Source organism: Crocuta crocuta, unplaced genomic scaffold (genome assembly GCF_008692635.1).
Source record: "Crocuta crocuta isolate KB4526 unplaced genomic scaffold, BGI_CrCroc_1.0 scaffold77, whole genome shotgun sequence".
Classification (NCBI taxonomy): Eukaryota; Metazoa; Chordata; class Mammalia; order Carnivora; family Hyaenidae; genus Crocuta; species Crocuta crocuta.
Genome location: NW_027532172.1, coordinates 5,091,236 through 5,110,869, shown reverse-complemented (window position 1 = coordinate 5,110,869; position 19,634 = coordinate 5,091,236). Strand labels below are relative to the sequence as shown.

At 37.3% G+C, this 19,634-nt stretch overlaps 1 protein-coding gene across 1 annotated transcript in view; it reads left to right on the top strand.

The window, feature by feature from the left end:
* Positions 1-19,634, top strand: part of SMARCC1 (SWI/SNF related BAF chromatin remodeling complex subunit C1) — a 172,263-nt gene that overhangs the window by 73,381 nt on the left and 79,248 nt on the right. Inside the window, exons 14-19 of the mRNA XM_077777037.1 lie at positions 566-687; positions 5,398-5,469; positions 8,633-8,746; positions 9,372-9,525; positions 10,007-10,120; positions 16,592-16,651. Coding sequence (XP_077633163.1) covers positions 566-687; positions 5,398-5,469; positions 8,633-8,746; positions 9,372-9,525; positions 10,007-10,120; positions 16,592-16,651 — 636 coding nt within the window. The remainder of the gene's footprint in view (positions 1-565; positions 688-5,397; positions 5,470-8,632; positions 8,747-9,371; positions 9,526-10,006; positions 10,121-16,591; positions 16,652-19,634) is intronic.

Here is a 19,634-nt window from a genome sequence, read left to right as displayed (position 1 = left end):
TGTTATTAGTGACAGTGATTAAGAGTGTAGGCCCTATAATCAGGATTTCTGAAATTCTACCCTGTTTATAACTTATTAGCTCAGCGCATCATTTTCTCACCCACAAAAAAGGTGGTAATCCCTGCTATTATTGTGAGGAATGAATGAGATAAGGTGCATATAGTCGCTAGTAGATACTTACTGATGAATCTTCGGGTAGGGGAAGGCTTGTCATTATGCTTCATTAGGGTCTTTGAATCACCTTATAAATCACTTGAGAACCCTAGGATTCGATAAAACTGGACAAGTAAGAAGCAAGCTCTTGTGGGAAAAGTTTGAGGCTTCTCGGAGTTGATTCCCTTATCTGTAAAAGAGAGGACTAAAATTTGCTATGTTATCTGGGAATCTTGTAAAGATTAAAATACCTTAAAACTGTGAAAGGTTGTTTTTATTTGAAATTTGTTTCTCCAGTCCTTGAAATTGGATCAGCTAGCTTCATTTTATACCCTAATATTAGAAGTTTGAAAGCTGTTACATCTCTCTCTATAGTTCTCTGTTTCTCTCAGCTCTGGCTTCTTTTCTGTAGGAAGATGAAGATCCTAGCAAAGGTGATCAGAGTCGTTCACTTGATCCTGGAGAAGATAATGTGACAGAGCAGACCAATCACATTATTATTCCTAGTTATGCATCGTGGTTTGATTATAACTGGTGAGTGGGCCGTGAATATCTGTGAATACGATACTTTGGTGTAGGAGAACTTCCTTGAAATTATGTTGTGCCTTTCTGTCCAAGTCTGTCTTGTCATTAATCATTGTCAGATGGATGAAGGAAGATGGAAAGTGATTTTATTTTAACTTCGTAATGTGTGTGGTTTTTTTTTTTTAAGTTTTTAAATTTATTTATTTAGAGAGACCTTGTGGGTGTGAGTAGGGGTAGTGCAGAGAGATAGGGAGAGAGTGGGAATCCCAAGCACGTTCCACACTGTTAGTGCAGAGCCTTGAATCAAAATTCAAACCCATGAACCATGTGATATAACCTGAGCTGAAACCAAAATTTAGACATTTAACCAACTGAACCACCCAGGCTCCCCTGTAATGTGTTCTTTAAAGCAGTTTAGGGATGGAAACTAAGTTGTGTTGTACCCAGGGAGTGTAAAATTTTGTAAGCTTAAACTTAATCAGTTATGATTCAGATGGACAAATACTTAGATATTTGATAATTATACAATATTGGCATTTGTTAAATGATTTTAAAATATAAGGGGTGCCAAGCTGTCCCAGTTGGTAGAGAATGCAACTCTTGATCTTGGGGTTGTAGGTTTGAGCCCTACGTTGGGCATAGAGACTACTCAAAAATAAGAAAATCTTTAGTAGTGACTTCATTTTAATAGGCTTTTTTTTTTTTTAGTGCACTTTATAACTAATGTGGGGCTTGAACTCATGACCCTGAGATGAAGAGTTACTTGCTCTACCGACTGAGACAGCCAGGTACCCCAGTAGGAAATATTTTAACGTTAGGCTTTTCATGTATAAAAATTTCAAGAAAACACTCTCCTCAGCATATTCCCTGTCATTTACCACAACCATTTGTCACCATTGGAGTGTGGTTGGAAATAACTGTAGTCCTAGATATTTTATTAATTACTTATGAAGTGTGACTATTTCATGTCAGGCTGATTTTTATTTGGCTTTTTATTTTTATGTGTACCAGAACTTACCCTCCAAATAGTTAGCTTCTTTAAGGTATTTTCACTTAAATGATGGTGCCCTTACTCAGAATCTAGTGGTCTTATTTGGATCTATCGCCTGCTCTCAAAAATTCTACATTATCAGTCTTTAAGGATAGATGTGATTTTATGTATATGTGTCGTTATACATGGCATTTAGACATACATACATTTTTTAGAAGCCAATTTAAAAGAAAAGGATAGGGGCGCCTGGGTGACTCAGTTGGTTAAGTGTCCGACTTTGGCTCAGGTCATGATCTCACGGTTTGTGGGTTCGAGCCCCGCGTCGAGCTCTGTGCTGACGGCTAGCTCAGAGCCTGGAGCCTGGTTCAGATTCTATGTCTCCCTCTTTCTCTGACCCTCTCCTGCTCACTTGCACGCGCTCTCTCTCTCTCTCTCTCTCTCTCTCTCTCTCTCTCTCTCTCAGAAATATATAAAAAACATTAAAAAATTTTAAAATTAAAGAAAAAGATAGATGATCGATTTGGAACTATATTTTTTTCCAAAACCACAAAGTATGACTCTAAAATTGAGACTTTTCTGCATGCCTTTAACACCTCTGAATGCCGTTCCTAAATGTTTTAAATAAATAGAAGCTGAAACAAAGTAAGTATATAGCTTTTCTTTGAAGGTCAGTCTTCATTATGTGTTAAATAATTTTTATATTTGGACGTGTCTCAGTATCACTGTTACTAATTATAATTACATGTTCAGGTTCAGAACGGTTTTAAAGGACACACTGGAAACTAGCGTTCTTTTCCTCTAAAATGAAAAAAGTGCAAAGTTATCAATCATAGTACATAACTTGGTAGGTTTTTATAGGTTACAGAAACACTCATTTACATTATAACCACTGCGTGTCACAAAGCTTGCTCTTGTGGATACTGGAGGTGTGTGTCACACTCCTATTTTATAGATAGAAGTAAATACTATGTGGAAGTGCTCAGAGTCACAGTTGACAGTGGAAGAACTCAAGATTTTCTGATTCTGAGTACTCCACTTCCTGAGTCACTCTCAGAACCTAAGCAGTTAGCTGCCTGCACATATGGAAAAGAAAGTGCTTGAGATTAAACATTCATGTGTATTTTGTTCTTAGTGAATATAGAAATTGTGGTTTTTTGGTGTGTGTGCAGGCTTTTCCTAACCTTTAGCAATAAAACAATGAGAAGTATATTGGAACTATATAATTAATTGCTGACATCTATTCTTTTCATAGTAAAACTTGGAAAGTTGTTACAGTATATATAACATTAATTGGGTTTTAGGGATTATCTTCCTACACATTTCCAGGTAGTTCATTGTATTTATAGTATTTGGCAGTACAGATTCAGTTCAAACAATTTATGTGTTCTCAAATAATGCAAGAGTGAAAGTTTTTTTTTTTGTTTTTTTTTTAAGTAAACTCTGTGCCCAGTGTGAGGTTCAAACTCATGATCAAGAGTCAGATGCTCTACCAACTGAGCCAGCCAAACAGTGCTTTTAGTTACATTCACGGATTATTGATTTGCTCTTCTCTTTGTAACCTGTACATGTTGCATATCTGGACAGCCACTGAGACACTAGAAAGTGTCATCAGTAAAAACGTTGATTTTGTAGTAGGATCAAAAATCTTTATACTAGATACACAGTTGGGTCATTTGTATAGTTCACGAGGCTTGATTTTACATGGTCTCTGTAGTGGTTTCTTCATCTGTAACATTTTATAAAATTATCAGTGCCTCTACCTAATTAGTAAAAATTAGTTCTGTGATTGATTTCCTTGTTTGTTTATAAATCTTTATTTTCTTAATTAAAAAAAATTTTTAATATTTATTCTTGAGACAGAGAGAGTGTGTGTGTGAGTATGGAAAGGTGAGAGAGAGAGGGAGACACAGAATCTGAACCAGGTTCCAGCTCTGCACTATCATCATAGAGCCCAGTGTGAGGCTCAGACTCCTTTAACCGTGAGATCATGACCTGAGCCAAAGTCGGACTCTTCACCAACTGAGCTACCTAGGCGCCCCATAAATGTTTATTTTTGAGAGAGCACAAGCAGTGGAGGGGCAGAGAGAGGGGGATACAGAGGATTCAAAGGGGACTCGGCACTGAGAGCAGAGACCCCCATGCGAGGCTCAAACTCAGGAACCATGAGATCATGACCTGAACTGAAGTTGGGATACTTAACTGAGCTACCCAGGCATCCCTTGTTCTGTGATCTTTATATAAAGGCAGTAGATTACTGAAATCGTAAAAAAAAATTTTTTAATGATTGTTTTTTTTTGAGAGGGAGAGAGACAGAGGGTGAGTGGGGAAGGAGCAGAGAGAGAGGGAGACAGAGAATCTGAAGCAGGCTCCAGGGTCTGAGCTGTCAGCACAGAGCTTGACACGGGGTTCAGACTCACGAACTGTGGAATCATGACCTGAGCTGAAGGCAGACGCCTAACCGACTGAGCCACCCAGTCGCCCCTGAAATCTTTTTTTTTTGAAAGAGAAACAGAATCTGAGCAGGGGAAGGGCAGAGAGAGAAGGAGACACAGAATCTGAAGCAGGCTTTAGTCTCTGTCAGCACAGAGACTGACATGCGGCTCAAACTCATGAAGCATGAGACCATGACCTGAGTCGAAGTTGGATGCTCAACCAACTGAGCCACCCAGGCGGCCCAGATTACTGAAATCTTTTCTTTAAAAAAAGTTTATCACAAAGTTTCTGAGGGCTGGAAAAAAAGTTGCATTGATATGAAAAGCTCAAGAAACTGATTATTGTAAATTCCATCATCTTTTGGCTGGTTGTCACTTCACCGGTTTGTTTCTGTGCCAGCTGCTGCAATGTTTGTCAGCCAGTATCCAAAGAACTTTTAGTATTTTGTGGCTCATCATGTGGCCATGATATGTTCTGTCAAGTATATAATAAAATTTATAGCTTTCAGTGTGATAATAGAAGCTTTTGAGTTTGGTTATGGGAATAGAAAAACTATAGTTAAGTATTGAGGGTGAGAGAGGGAAACCTTTATTATATGCTGTTTATAACTAGGAACTTATGCAAGCCAATTGGTTTTTTTAAAATAATGCTTGAGGGGCACGTGGGTGGCTGAGTTAGTTAAGTGTCCAACTTCGGCTCAGGTGATGATCCCACACTTCATGACTTCGAGTTCTGCATTGGGCTCTGCTGTTAGCATGGAGCCCACTTCGGATCCTTTGTCCCCTTTTCTATCTGCCCCTCCCTTCAAAAAAATAAACATTAAAAAATAATAATGTTCCTCTTTTGGATTTATCAGTTCCACTTTGAAAATTAAACAAGCTTACCTTGGGGCGCTTGGGTGGCTCTGTCAGTTGAGCGTCCGACTTTGGCTCAGGTCATGATCTCACCCTCCCCTGCTCATGCTGTCTCTCTCAGAAATAAATTTATAAAAAAATTTAGAAATAAATAAACAAGGTTAGTTTAAATTTTAAGATTTTTTAAAATTTATTATTTTTTAAATATTTTATTTCTGAGAGAGAGAGACCGTATGAGCAGAGGAGGGTCAGAGAGAGAGGGAGACACAGAATCCAAAGCAGGCTCTGAGCTAGCTCTCAGCGCAGAGCCCGACGCAGGGATCGAACCCACGAACCGTGAGATCATGACCTGAGCTGAAGTCGGACGCTTAACTGACTGAGCCACCCAGGCGCCCCAAGATTTTATTTTTTTAAGAGGACATTTTGTTTTTTATTCCTCAGTATCCATGTGATTGAACGGCGTGCTCTTCCTGAATTTTTCAACGGGAAAAACAAATCCAAGACTCCAGAAATGTGAGTGAAATATAAACATGTAGTCCTGATACTGTTACTTTAGAATGGGGCTGATGTTTAAAGAAATTGTTAATTTGAATGTGTTTGGCAGGGTTTTCTTAAAATTGTTAAATAAAAAAGTATTTTGAGAGAGCGTGTGAGTGGAGGAGGGGCAGAGAAGTGGTGGGGACAGAATCCCAAGAAGTCTCTGTGCTGTCAGCTCAGAACCCAACTCCAGGCTTTGTCTCGCGAACTGTGAGATCATGACCTGAACGGATATCAAGAGTCAGACACTTATTTTTTTTTTAAAAAGAGTCAGACACTTAATTGACTGAGCCACCCAGGCACCAGGGCAAGGGTATTGAAAGTCATACTTCTGAGCTCTTTTTTGCTAATGTTTGGAAGTTTGCAAATATGTTACTCCATGAGGAACACTGTTCATACCTCAGCCACGTAGAATTCCTTGCTATAAAGGAAATTGTTCTGAATTTTTACTTCTTCCATTTGCATCATGAACCTATAACCTTAAACTACATGCATGTCAGTTCTTACAGCCAAGATTGAAATTAGTAATAAGCATTCACTAAAATGAGCTCAGTTTTCTTCCTTAACAGTTCCCAGTTTCTGTTTAGATTATGTATATTTATGTATGATGATCTGGGAGAAAGTGGACTCTATCTGATTTTCTTAATGAATAATTACTAATTGAAAGAATGCCAGATATGATGACAAAGCTGCCTATAAATTGATTTTAATTACATAAAGCATTGTGCTTTTGCATTGGAAATAAAAACCTTTTTAGGGATGGAAGAATCTTTTTGAGAAGTATTTTTGTATAGTTGTCTGTTGACTGTTAAATATACATTTCTGGAAACCCTTGCCCATAAAATAAATCCACACATGTCATACTATAAATACTTTTCCATATATTATCTTTATAGTATGAATTCATTGTCTACATACTCATGTGACTTCACAAATTGATGTCCTTTTTTTAAATTGTTTGAGAAGGGTAATTTTCCACATTGAATGCATGATAGAATACAGATATTTGAATAATAAATATTTTCTTATAGTAGATTGTCCACAATAGTTTGAGATTGTAAGTTAGGATAATTCTCGCCTTTCCATAACATAAGTGTAAGGATTTATTTAAAACCATAGTCAAAGATTTGGCATGAGAAAGCCTGATAGTTTTTGCATCTAGTGAGAAATGGTGTATTCTTCTGGCTAATTTGCCAATTGCCAGCATTTGTAAATACTTATGGTTCTTGGCAGTCTTCTGTTTAAAAGCACAGTTTATCTTTTTAGTCTGCTCAAATTTGAAAATTTACTGTTAGATCTTTGTTTATACATCTGTGCTTATATTAGACCTTTTTTGAGCACTATACCTTTTCTATTCTGATGTAGCCAACCTTAACTTGTGCTAGACTTTTTTCTTTTGTGGCTAGGTCTCTAGCTTCTTAACACTCTTTTTTTAGATATTTTATCACAGAGGGGAGACTGGGTGGTTCATTTGGTTAAGTGTCTGACTGTTGATATCAGATCAGGTCATGATGTCACAGTTTGTGAGATTTGGCACCAAGTTGGACTTTGCACTGATAGCACAGAGCCTGCTCGGGATTCTCTCTCCCTCTTTCTCCGTCTCTCGCGTTTTCTCTCTCTGCCCCTCTCCCAGTTGCGCATGTGTTCTCTCTCTTGCTCACAATAAAAAAAGATTGTTGTTCATAAAAGACAATAATAAATAAATATTTTGTCACAAAAATGCTTGGGTTTGTTGTAAAATAAATGTCCTGTGACTCTGAAACCCAGTTTTTCTCTCCTTTTTTTATCTCTTCTTGTTTTTACTCTGATTTTGGCCTCATGGGTTCTACTCATTGCCTGGCTAGGTATATAGCCATTGTCAAAGCCAGATCAACATGTGGCTCTACTAAGAATATAGAAATGAGATGCAGCCCTTGTTAAGAACATAAATTCTAGAGCACCTTCAGCCCCCAACACAGAGTATCTGCTAAATTCTGGCTCCACACTTACCAGCCTTGTGGTCTAGGGGACTTTTTTTTTTAATGTATATGTTTTAAAATTTTTATTTTATCTGTTGAGGGAGGCAGAGAGAGTGAGAGAGAGAGAATCCCAAGCAGGCTCCATACTGTCAGCGTGGAGCCTAGTGCAGGGCTCAAATTCACAAACTGAGATATGACCTGATTCAAACTCAGGAGTCAGATGCTTAATTGACTGAGTCTCTCAGGTGCCCCAGGACACATTCTTTTTTTTAAGGTTGGTTTGTTTTTATTTTTTTATTTTTTATATTTTATTTATTTCTGAGAGAGAGAGAGAGACAACATGAGCAGGGATGGGTCGGAGAGAGGGAGACACAGAATCTGAAACAGGCTCCAGGCCCTGAGCTAGCTATCAGCACAGATCCTGATGCAGGGCTCAAACCCATGAACTGCGAGATCATGACCTGAGCCGAAGTCGGATGCCCAACTGACTGAGCCACCCAGGCACCCCAAAGTTTATTTTTGAGAGAGAGAGACAGAGTATGAGCAGGGGAGCGGCAGAGATAGAGGGAGACCAGAAACCAAAGCAGGTTCCAGGCTCTGAGCTGTCAGCACAGAGACCAACATGGGGCTTCAACCCCCGAACTGCGAGATCATGACCTGAGCCGAAGTTGGATGCTCAATTGACTGAGCCACCTAGGCGCCCCTAGGACACATTCTTTAATGACTCTGTGCTTTAATTTCTTCATCGATAAATGAGATGACAGGGGACCCTACCTTAGGGAGAGATTGTGAGGTTTAAATGAATTACTGTGGATACACAGTAGTTACAGAGATAGCATAAGTAACCAGGTGTTATTTGCAAATTCTGCAGTTAACTAAGGATTTATTTATACATTCACCCCATCACAAAGTTTGTATTTATGTTAGTTCATGTTAATATTTTAATCTGTCTGTTTTTAAGGAAACTCTATGCCCAGTGTAGGTTTCGAACTCCTGTCTTCAAAATCAAAACCCACCTGCTCCACCGACTGAGCCAGTCAGGCACCCCTGTGATACTGTTTGTTGGAATAGAAACTTCTTGTTGGATTTGGTTATGGAGAATATGAAGATTATTGGCTCTATGAGTTATTATTTCTGAAAGGATATGTATTCACCTTATGAATTTTGCCACTGCTGTTTAGATACTTGGCATATCGAAATTTTATGATCGACACATATCGCCTAAACCCCCAAGAGTATTTAACCAGCACTGCTTGTCGGCGAAATTTGACTGGAGATGTGTGTGCTGTAATGAGGTAAAACGCCTGACTTTTTCTCAGACACTTCACTGCAGGTGGTTACCGATTCATTGCTGTTTAATGTTTGCTTGATCCAACTGGATATTTTGTTAGTAAAATAATATAATAAGATGTCTTTTATTTAGGGGTTGAGTATTTTTAATACCTTGGAGTTTTCTATTCTTTATAGGATTTTACACTTGACATCTTTTATTTTATGATAAAATCATAAAATGACCAAGGAAGGAGAGTAGGTTGGTCTGGAGAGTGGATAAGCTCTCTCTCTACACTGGATCTGTCTAAAGAAACAAATCAAATGGGAATCTCCTTGTTTGAATTTGGTCCATATGTGAGTTTTTTCACCATGGACTTGACTTAAATGAACTTTTGTTTTCTTCTTTCTGTGATTGAAATAATCAGGCTTTGTACTAGGTTTTGGACGCTATGTTGTCATCATGATGTTGAGTTTGTAGAAATTGTTCTGCATTCAAGAAACCAAAATTGTCAGTTAACTTTGTGATGGTTCATTGCCTATATTTTACCTGTTTTATTGTTTTGATTTTTTAGTGAAATGTGATGATGGTTAATTAAGGAGTTGAGTTACATTCTCTAGATGTTAACTTTCAGAGCCTTACTCTTCCAGGGTTCATGCCTTTTTAGAGCAGTGGGGGCTTGTCAATTACCAGGTGGATCCAGAAAGTCGACCCATGGCAATGGGACCTCCTCCTACTCCTCATTTCAATGTATTAGCTGATACTCCCTCTGGGCTTGTGCCTCTACATCTTCGATCACCTCAGGTAAATTAATGATTACACTAATGTTATCATAATTCTGGTTTTTATAAGTATTACTGTAATAAACTAATATTAGGCATTATTAATTATTATGCTAATTATACACTGTGTGAAACTTCTTCCCCTTCCTAATATTTGGAAAGTGGACATCCAAACTCATGTTCCAAAAAGAGTACTATGTCAACCAGATTTTATATAGCTGTAAAGTTGGAATAACATGAGTCTAAGGTGTAAATTGTTCTTCACTGTGAAATGGGGTAGCATATTAAAGAAAATTTGTTGTCAATTTTCTCTGGGATTTAAATGAGGCAGAAAAATGTTGCTTATATGGTATGTTAAAATGTTACTAGAAGTGTAGGGCAAAGGTGTGGTTATTTTTTTGTGAAATCTCCCTATGTGTCAGTATTATACAGTGCTTTATAAATTCTATCCCCTTAACTCTGTAGAGGTTAATAAAGCCATTAATCATTTTTCTGACTCCTAGGTCCCTGCTGCTCAGCAGATGTTAAATTTTCCTGAGAAGAACAAGGAAAAACCAATTGATTTGCAGAACTTTGGTCTTCGTACTGACATTTACTCCAAGAAAACCTTAGCCAAGGTAAGAACTTTGTTTCTAGACACAACGTGGGCTGTAATGCATCATGTCCTCTTTGTCCTTTCTAAGAAGTATTTTTTCATAAGAAACTTTACTTTCTATAGCATAAAAATGTGAGCATTCTACTTAACCTATTGGCATTTTATAAAAGCACAATCACTTATCTTACTATGTTTTCTGTATGGTTAGAAAATAGGTATGTTAAAGTAATTATGATTAATATGATAAAACAGGGAAAAAGTGGAGAATTTCAATATAATTGGAATATATAGAATCAAATGACTATTGTATAATTGAAAAATGTGCCTGAAATTAACCTCATGGGATGGTTTTAACAGCAGGCTAAACACAACAGAAGACAGGAATAGTGAGCTCAGACAGGTTAGTAGATACATTGAAATTGAAGCACCAAGAGAAAAATAAATTTGATGAGGGTGGGGGAGGGAGTCAGAACAGAGTGCTAGGGACACATGAGATATGGTAAAAAGAATTGCTTATTGTTAGAAAGAATGAAGAAGAAGTGATATTTGAAGATGTAATGGCTAGTCATTTTTGATAAATAATAAAAAGATATCAACTCATTAGAGAGTCTAAACAGATCCACATTTGGATACAGAGGAAATCATGTTCAGGCACATCATGCTTAAATTTATCTTAAAAACTAACATCTTAAACAGGGCTCCTTGGTGTCTCAGTGGGTTAAGCATCTTACTCTTGATTTCGGCTCAGGTCTTGATCCTAGGGTTGTGGGATCAAGCCCCTTTCAGGCTCCGTGATGAGCGTGGACCCTTCTTGAGATATTCTCTCTCTCTTTCTCTCTCTCCCTCCCTCACTCCCTCCCTCTCTCTTTCTGTCTCTCTTTCCCCCTTCCTCACTCCCTCCCTTGCTCCCCTTTCCTCCACTAACACACATGCATGCTTGCTCTCTCTCTCAAAGCAAACCAAAATGAAAAAACTAAGATCTTAAAAGTAACCACCACATTGGGGCAGTGAGTTGCGTTGGAGAGAACACATTAAATTAAAAGAAATAATCATAAAACTGATGTCTGACTTGTCAACACAAATGATAGAAACGAAAGTACAGTGTAGTAACATTTTAAATGCTGAAAGTAAAGCTGTCATTCTGGCGTTCTGTATCCAGTAGAAATACCTTTCAGGAGTGAAAAGTCAAGAAAGACGTTTGCACGCATTGAGAGTGGGGTCAGGTTTTCACTAGCACACAGTGTAGGAAAATTGAAGAAAGATTTTCTGGATGAAGGATGTTGATCCCTGATGGACATACAAGACTAGGAAGGTAGAAGTCCAGGCAGAAGAATGAATGATTAAATTCAAAGAAATATAGACTGTTTAAGTGGTGATCATTTTAGGGAGTCTGTAACACGTATCAATGACCAAAATGGCAGAAAGATAATTACATGGAGTTAAACTCCTGATAAAATTTAGAAATGTGACAAAAATGCTGTTTCATGTTACACTACATACCTTGAAGTGCCTTCCAAATACTTTTGGAAGGGGATTGGATCTACATGGAAGAATAATGTATGCCAGAAAGGGTCAACGCCTGCATGAAAATAAAAGATGTTTCCTCATGATTTGTAGTTTTAAAAAATGGTATAGACTACTTAAACCAAAAATGATAATAGTATATCTCTAAGTTTGCAACATGTAAATGTTAATAACCAAACATGGCTCAAGGTACAGGAGAGGGAAATGGAAGTATACTATATTAAAATTCTTATGCTATATAGATGACACCTAACATGGTATTGGAGGATACACCATGACAAGTTAGAGATGAGGATTCTAAGTCACAGAGTATTTAAAGACCCATAGCTAGTAAGTTAGTAATGGAGATAAAAAACAAAATAATACTGCACAAAAAAATTACTTCTCAGAAAAAGTTACCCTGTAAGAGGGAATGAATGAGAAAGGAAGGGATAGATGTGATGAATAAAAAATAGGAAGGTGGTAGGTTTACATATGACCATGGAGATAGTAATAATCTTATATATAAATGGTTGTAGTATTTCAGTTAAGCAGCAGAGATCGTCAAATTGCATAAAAAACTAACTAGAATCATAAATTGTCTATAAGAATTCTACTTATAAACTAAAAGAATGAGAGAAGACATGCCTTCTAAACATTAATCAAAAGAATATCAGAGTTGTTATGTTAATATTTGTGAAAGTAGACATTAGGAAAAGTTATTTTACCAGAATTAAACAAGGACATTTCATAATGATAAAAGAGTTAATTAATCCAAAGGACATAATTACCCTAATGGTTCATTAAAAAGCTCCAAAATACATAAAGCAAAAACTGATAGAATTATAGTTGGAGAGTTCAGTAGTCTGTCTTAGCAATTGATAGAATAAGTAGATATGTCAGTAAGATAAGATTAGAACCAACAAGACGTATTTGGTGTATAGAAGGCTCTATGCAGAATAACAGAAAACACATTCTTTTAAAGTTGGGGAACATTCACCAAAGTATATTCAGTTCTGAGCCATAAAATGACTCTCAAGAAATTTTAAAGGATTGGTAATATAAAATGCGGTTGAATGATTTCATACATACAAAATAAATGGTTAGCTAATCATAACAAAATGAAGCTAGAAACCAGAAACAAAAAAGCAATACAGATAATTAATGAAATAAGGAGATGGTTATTTGAAAGAATCAATAAATTTGATAAGCCTCTAACCAGAGTGATCAAGAAGAAAAGAGAAGGCACAAATTACAGATCAGGAAAGAAAGACTATATTACCAATTCTCTGTATATTAAAAAGACATTAAAAAATATAATCAACAACTTGATAATATATTTGACACTTTGATGACATTGACAGATCCCTTGAAAGAAACAAAATATAAAACTTAGGATGAAATAGGTAATCTAATATAATAGCTTGAAAAATGTCTTCCAAAGAAATCATATCCTGATTCCTGGAGCTTGTAAATATTACCTTATTTGGAAAAAGGATCTTTTGCTGAAGTGATTAAGTTAGAGATCTTAAAGATGAGGTGATGACCCTGTATTAATCCAGGTCAGACCTGAGTGCCATGACATGTGTTCTTCTAAGAGGTAAATGCAAAGAGCTTTGCAGACAGAAGAGGAAAAGGCAGTGTGACCTCGGGCACACAGGTTCAGATAAGTCAGCTGCAACCCGAGTTCTGAGTCAGCCAGCAGAAGGTGGAAGAGGCAGAGAATGAATTCTCTCCTGGAGCATCCATAGGGAGTGTGGCCCTGCTAATACCTCCATTCTTGTCCTAGTTGTCTTGATTTTGGACTTCTAGCCCCTGACCTGTGAGAGAATGAATTCTTGTTATTTTAGGCTATCAGGTTTGTGAGAATTTGATTATGGTAGCCACACCAAACACGAACTCTAGCCTTGTATCTATTATATCTATCTATATTTCACCATTTTTCTGAAAACAAAACTCGAGGCCCAGATGATTTTACAGATGCATTTGTACCAAACATTTAAGGAAGAACTAATACCAACCTGTGTAAAGTCTTCCAGAAAAGAAAAATGTAGGAAACTATTACATTCTTTTATAGCTTATATTACATTCTACATATAGCTTATATAACTATATACATTCTTATATATACCCAAACACTTAGCTTCTTGCTATATAAACAATATAAATGAGTTTAAAAAAGAATGTATAAAAAATTAATGCATGATTGTCCTTAACAGCTTTATCCAAGATAACCGAAAACTGTAAACAATGATCAATTAATCATGTAAATGGATAAATTGTGGTTTATTCAAACAATATATTAACACAAAAACGAAAAGAAATAAATTTCTTCATAAAAAGAGCATGGTTGAATGTCATCGACATACTGTTAAACAAGAAGCCAGACCCACGGAATGGTTTTACAAAGTTCAGATCCAAGAAAAACTAGCCTATGACTACAGAATTCAGAATAGTGTTTACTTCCGTCAGATGGCATCAACTTGAGGTTTAAAGGAGAGAGCCCTCGGATGTTGATGTAGGTGGTACATGGGTGTATATGTGAAATTGTATCTAACTATACCTGAGATTTGGGTTTTTTATTGAAGATACATTCTGCCTTAGTAAACACCAAAGGAAACATTTCTAAAATCATGCAAAACCCCCACAAACATCTCATGGGCCCAGCTGAGATTATGCACTCTTTCTGGAACCAGTTTTTATCAAGAGGAGAAACTATACCTTTGTGGCTGTGGCTGAGACATGGAAAAATGCTTACTGCCACACACCTACCCAGATGTCATCATGTTTAGGTTGTACAGATCTTTCCTGTATTCCAGTTTGTCTTCCTTAGAATTTAGACAAAATGGTAATGAATTTTGTTCCTCTTGAGCTCCAAATCTGATTGACAGTCACTTCTGAAACTGGTTTATTGAAAGATGAACTCTTGTTGTCTTAAAGTAATCATTAAGGAATAGGGGGCACCTGAGTGGCTCAGTCAGTTAAGCATCTGACTCTTGATTTCGGCTCATGGCATAATCTCATAGTTTGTGAGTTCGAGCTCCTCACTGGGCTCTGTGCTGACAGCACAGAGTCTGGTTGGGATTCTCTCTCTCCCTCTCTTCCCTTCCTCCACTTGCATGCTCTTTCCCTCTCTTTTTCAAAATAAGTAAATAAAGTTACTTAAGAAAAAAAAATCCTTAAGGAATCTGAGCAATGTATTTTGAGTTCTAGTTACATGCCTTTTTGTCTGTCTCAGAGTCCTGCTACAATGCTTCAGTTCCTCATTCTCTAGTTAGAGTAGTTATTTTTAGTACAGTTTTTTGCAAAAATTTCAGAATAATATGTATTGAATACCATGGAAATCTAGGAAATCATAATTTAACTTTTACCGACAATATGTAACACAGTTATGCAGAAAGGTTGAGTCAGCAAATTGAGAAGCTTTATTGTCACAAACAAGGAAATCACAGACTATAGAAATTTTCTCTTCATTTTTAAAATTATAATCTGCCCAAATAGAGTTTTCAGAGAAGGGATATCTTAGAATATTTATTCTGAGTTAATAATATCTATAGGTAAAGTATAATGTCAGGTATACCACACATCTAGTCCTCTGACAGTCTCTGAATGGAGCAGGGTCTACAAATCAAGAAGTATGAATCAACTGATAAATCTTAGTTTTCATATAACACAAAGTTAGTTTTCTTATATCCTCTGCTCATGTGAATTATCCGTTAAAGGAATTAAAAAAAAAAATGTTTGTTTTGAGAGGGAGAAGAGGGGCAGAGAGAGAGGAGAGAGTCCCAAGCACTTTTCACCCTTAGCATGGCGCCTGCATAGCCTGATCTACAACCTTGAGATATGACCTGAGCCAAAATCAGCAGTTTGATGCTCAACTCCCAGTTAAAGGGATTCTTATAGAAAGAGTGATTTGGAGTTTAGGGAATCACTTGGTGATTATTTTATTCAAGAGATGTTGAAAATATGAAGTTGTTGCAATTGGAATCAAGAATCTTTCAAGGGGTGCCTCGGTGGCTCAGTTGGTTGAATTCAGGTCATGATCTCATGGACGGAGTTCGAACCCCACATCGGGCTTTGTGCTGACAGCTCAGAACCTGGAGCCTGCTTTGGATTCTCTGTCTCTGTCTCTCTCTGCCCCTTTCCTGTTCACTCTATGTCTCTCTCTCTTTCTCAAAAGTAAATAAATAAATATTTAAAACATTTTTTTAAAGAAGAATCTTCCAGGGGCACCTGGGTGGCTCAGTTGGTTAAACGTCTGGCTTCGGCTCAGGTCATGATCTCACGGTTCGTGGGTTTGAGCCCCACATTGGGCTCTGTGCTGATAGCCAGCTCAGAGCCTGGAGCCTGTTTCAGATTCTGTGTCTCCCTCTCTCTGTGACCATTCCCTACTCACAACGTGTGTGTCTCTGTCTGTCTCTCTCTCAGAAATAAAAAACATTAAAATTTTTTTAAATCTTCCAGAATAATTTATATGTAGTACAATTGGTTTTTGAATCTTAGAAAAAGTACTGTGTTCAAGTTATACCAAATATTTGTATTATGTTTATGATATCCTAGCCAGTTCATGGCATGCATTAAAATAATGTGCCTTTGTAGCTTCAGAAGTATTTTCAAGTTTCAAAATAATAGAAATAATATATCTAAATGGTCTCTGAGTCCTTAATAGAAAACAAATCTTTGAAATAGGTGGGCCTTTCTGTTGGAAGTTTAGGCTCCTTAAGTGTTTTATTCCTGTTGCTCAGGAACATCTCTCCCCCGCTAAGATCGTATTTTTAAGTTTCTGCCCCCCAGTGTGGGGCTCCAACTTAGAACCTTAAGATCAAGAGTTGCATACTCTACCAACTGAGCCAGTCAGGTGCCCCACCTATTGGTCATGGACTTATTTAGTGGTTTGCATTTTTCCGCCTCCTGAACATAGAAGGGACTCCTGCTGAACTCCATGTTTAGCCTTAAGGATCAAATCTAATTTCTGGTTTTGTTTCTTTAGAGTAAAGGTGCTAGTGCTGGAAGAGAATGGACTGAACAGGAGACCCTTCTGCTCCTGGAGGTAAGTACATTAATAGTAGAACCCCTTTATCCACACAGGACATGGGTGCTTAGTTTCTGTGACTCACATTTGGAATATACCTTTGGAATTAATCCTGAAGTTTTTTGAACCATGTACTGAGTTTCAAGAGAATTTTCTTGGGCCATCATTATTTAAATATCATACCTAGAAGTGATGTGCTGGCTATCAGTAGGGAAGATCAGACCTGGATATGTGTTATTTTAGCCCAGATTGGGTTTATTTTAAATCTTTGCCAATATTAAACAAATATGGCTTTGCAAAAGTAGTCTAGATCTCTTACTTTTCCTCCAAAAGTGGAAGATCTGGCAGTTCTGGTACCTCATTCCCATGTAGCAATAAATTGGCTGACCTTGAGTAGCAGATGTTCCTTTGAAGTGGAATGTTTCTTCAGATTCCAGTTGTTGTTTTGTAACTTAGTCCACTTAGGTCATTGTAGATGAATTCTTTAGTGCTAGTGTGCATTTGAGTGTACAACCTCCATATTTCCCAGAAGGCATTCCAGAAAAGTAGATGAAATTGCCTACCACTGAAAATCCTTTTTGTTCTTGAAAGTAGAGCACGGTCATAAACTAATGGTAATTCAAGATATGTCAGTTGTTGAATGTTGTTTGAATTTCTTCATGTCTCTGGAGAGTCTTGAAAATACTTATACAAGTAGATCTCAGCAATCTATTCTGGAGAGTAAGAGAGTTTTAGGTTCCATATTTATCAACCATTTCTGAAGAAGGACCATTTATCTTTAGTTACAGAACAATAATTGGGTAAAATGAAGTCTGCCTAACACTACATAGTATTTGTGGGTAGAATGTACATGTGAGAGCCAAATTAGGACCACATGAGGAAGTTTACTGTTAGATCTCCTAAGAAGGCTTTTGCCTACAAAGAACGGAAAATCTAACTGGCGTAGACTAAATCAAAAGTTCATTGGGTTTTTTTGTCCAACTGGCTATCTTCAGATTGGCAGTTTCAACGTACTTTTCACTACTCAAGTACATCATCAGTTTCCTAGCTTTTCTCTTACTTGGTTTTCCTTCTGTAGCTGTCTGTGTTGTGTGTCTGTGTCTCTTCTGCTTCCACCAAGGCTGACTTATTCCCTGGCTTCATATCCCCATTTAAAACACTAAGAATATTGGAAATAGCACTTCTGGAGCCTTTTCTTCTTGGCCCTTTTTGGAATAAAAAGCTTAATCAAAAGCCCCTCATCAGTCTTTTTCCTTCTATCTCATTGGTCAAAATGGGTCTCAGCATTGCAGGTGGTGCTGGGGAAAGAAACATGAGTTTTCTAGTTTCATTAGCAGGGTCCACCTGGAGGGAGGTGTGATTGCTGGTGGTAATTTTGAGTGCTTATTCCTTTTATAACATTTAAAGCAATGAATTTATAGAGGATGAGAGCTCACTTTCAGTGGAGTATTCATCTGATCCAGACTTGTATATCATGTATAACATTTGCAATTCAGAAATTAAGCATCAAATAGAAGATTAGACTAGGTCAGCAGGTCTCAGACATTTTGGTCTCAGGATATACTTCTGCTGTTAAAAGTTACATTGAGGTCTTCAAAGAGCTTGTGTTTGTGAGTTTATCAGTATTTTCTGTATTGTAGATTAAAACTGAGAAAACTAATTTACTTAAAAATAACAATAAACCTACTGCAAGTTATTACATCATTTTTATGAAGAATAGATTTTGAAAAACAAAAGATTAGTGAAAAGTGTGATGTCACCTATTAGCCATATCTGTAATGTTTGACTTACCAGAATACAGCTGGATTTTCATGTTCGCTTTTCCATCATATACATTGTTTTAGTTAAAATATGTTATGAATATCTGGCATGATCTGGACATGTATTTAGTTAGAAACACAAAGAATATCTTGATGGCCTTTTCAAGTAATTATAAATACTCCTGTAGGAGAGGCTTTCATGGCAGGTACGTATTTTTCAGAATTCTGATTTTCACTTAATCATTGGCAAAAAGCACTCAGTTGTTTTCTTCAAACTTACACTTTTGAGAATCCTGTTTGCTTTGAGAAAATGTTTGCCGGGCCATTGTGGTGGTGAGTGCCTGTCAGTCCCAGGTGTTTGGAAAGCTGAGGCAGGAGGATTGCCTAAGTCTTAGAGTTCAGGACTGGGGCGCACTGTGCAAGCTGGGCGTCTGCACTAAGTTTGGCATCAGTATGATGACCTCCCTAGAGTGAGGGACCACCACGATGCCTAAGGCAGGTGAGCTGGCCCAGGTCAGAAGTGGATCAGATCAGAATTCCTGTGCTGATCAGAAAATGTCTTCCAGATATCTGTGCCTACAGAACATGATATGTTAGCCATGGTGTGCTAGCATTTACATGCTAATAACAATGATCTTCGATGAAAATGGCCAGTTGAGCTTGAAACTCAAATGACCACACAATGCTTTTCCTTCAGACAGCCATCATGCTTGGATAGTTGATTTTTAGTCTTCTTGTGTACCTCATATTTCATAGTACCAAATATTAAATACATGTGGACTTTGATGTTTAGATTTGTGAGATTAATAATTGTAAAGTTGGATTATTTTTGTGAGTGTGGCAGTGAAGAATAAAGTGACTATTGAAACAGTCTTGGAGCGCCTGGGGTGTCTCAGTCAGTTAAGCATCCGACTTCGGCTCAGGTCATGATCTCACAGTTTGTGAGTTTGAGCCCCACATCGGGCTCTGTGCTGATAGCTCAGGTCCTAGAACCTGGTTCAAATTCTATGTCTCCTTCTCCCTCTCTCTATCCCTCCCCTGCTCTCACACTCTGTCTCTCTTTCAAAAATAAAAAAAAATATTTTAAAAAATAAAAAAAATATTAAAAAAAAAAATACAGTCTGGTACCATTGCCTTGATTCGTGCTGAGGGTAGGTCGTTCACTCACCACTGCTTTAGCATCCACTGTGTACATGTCATCACAATGAAAAGCAGCAGTGTCCTCTTGCTACTATGAAAAT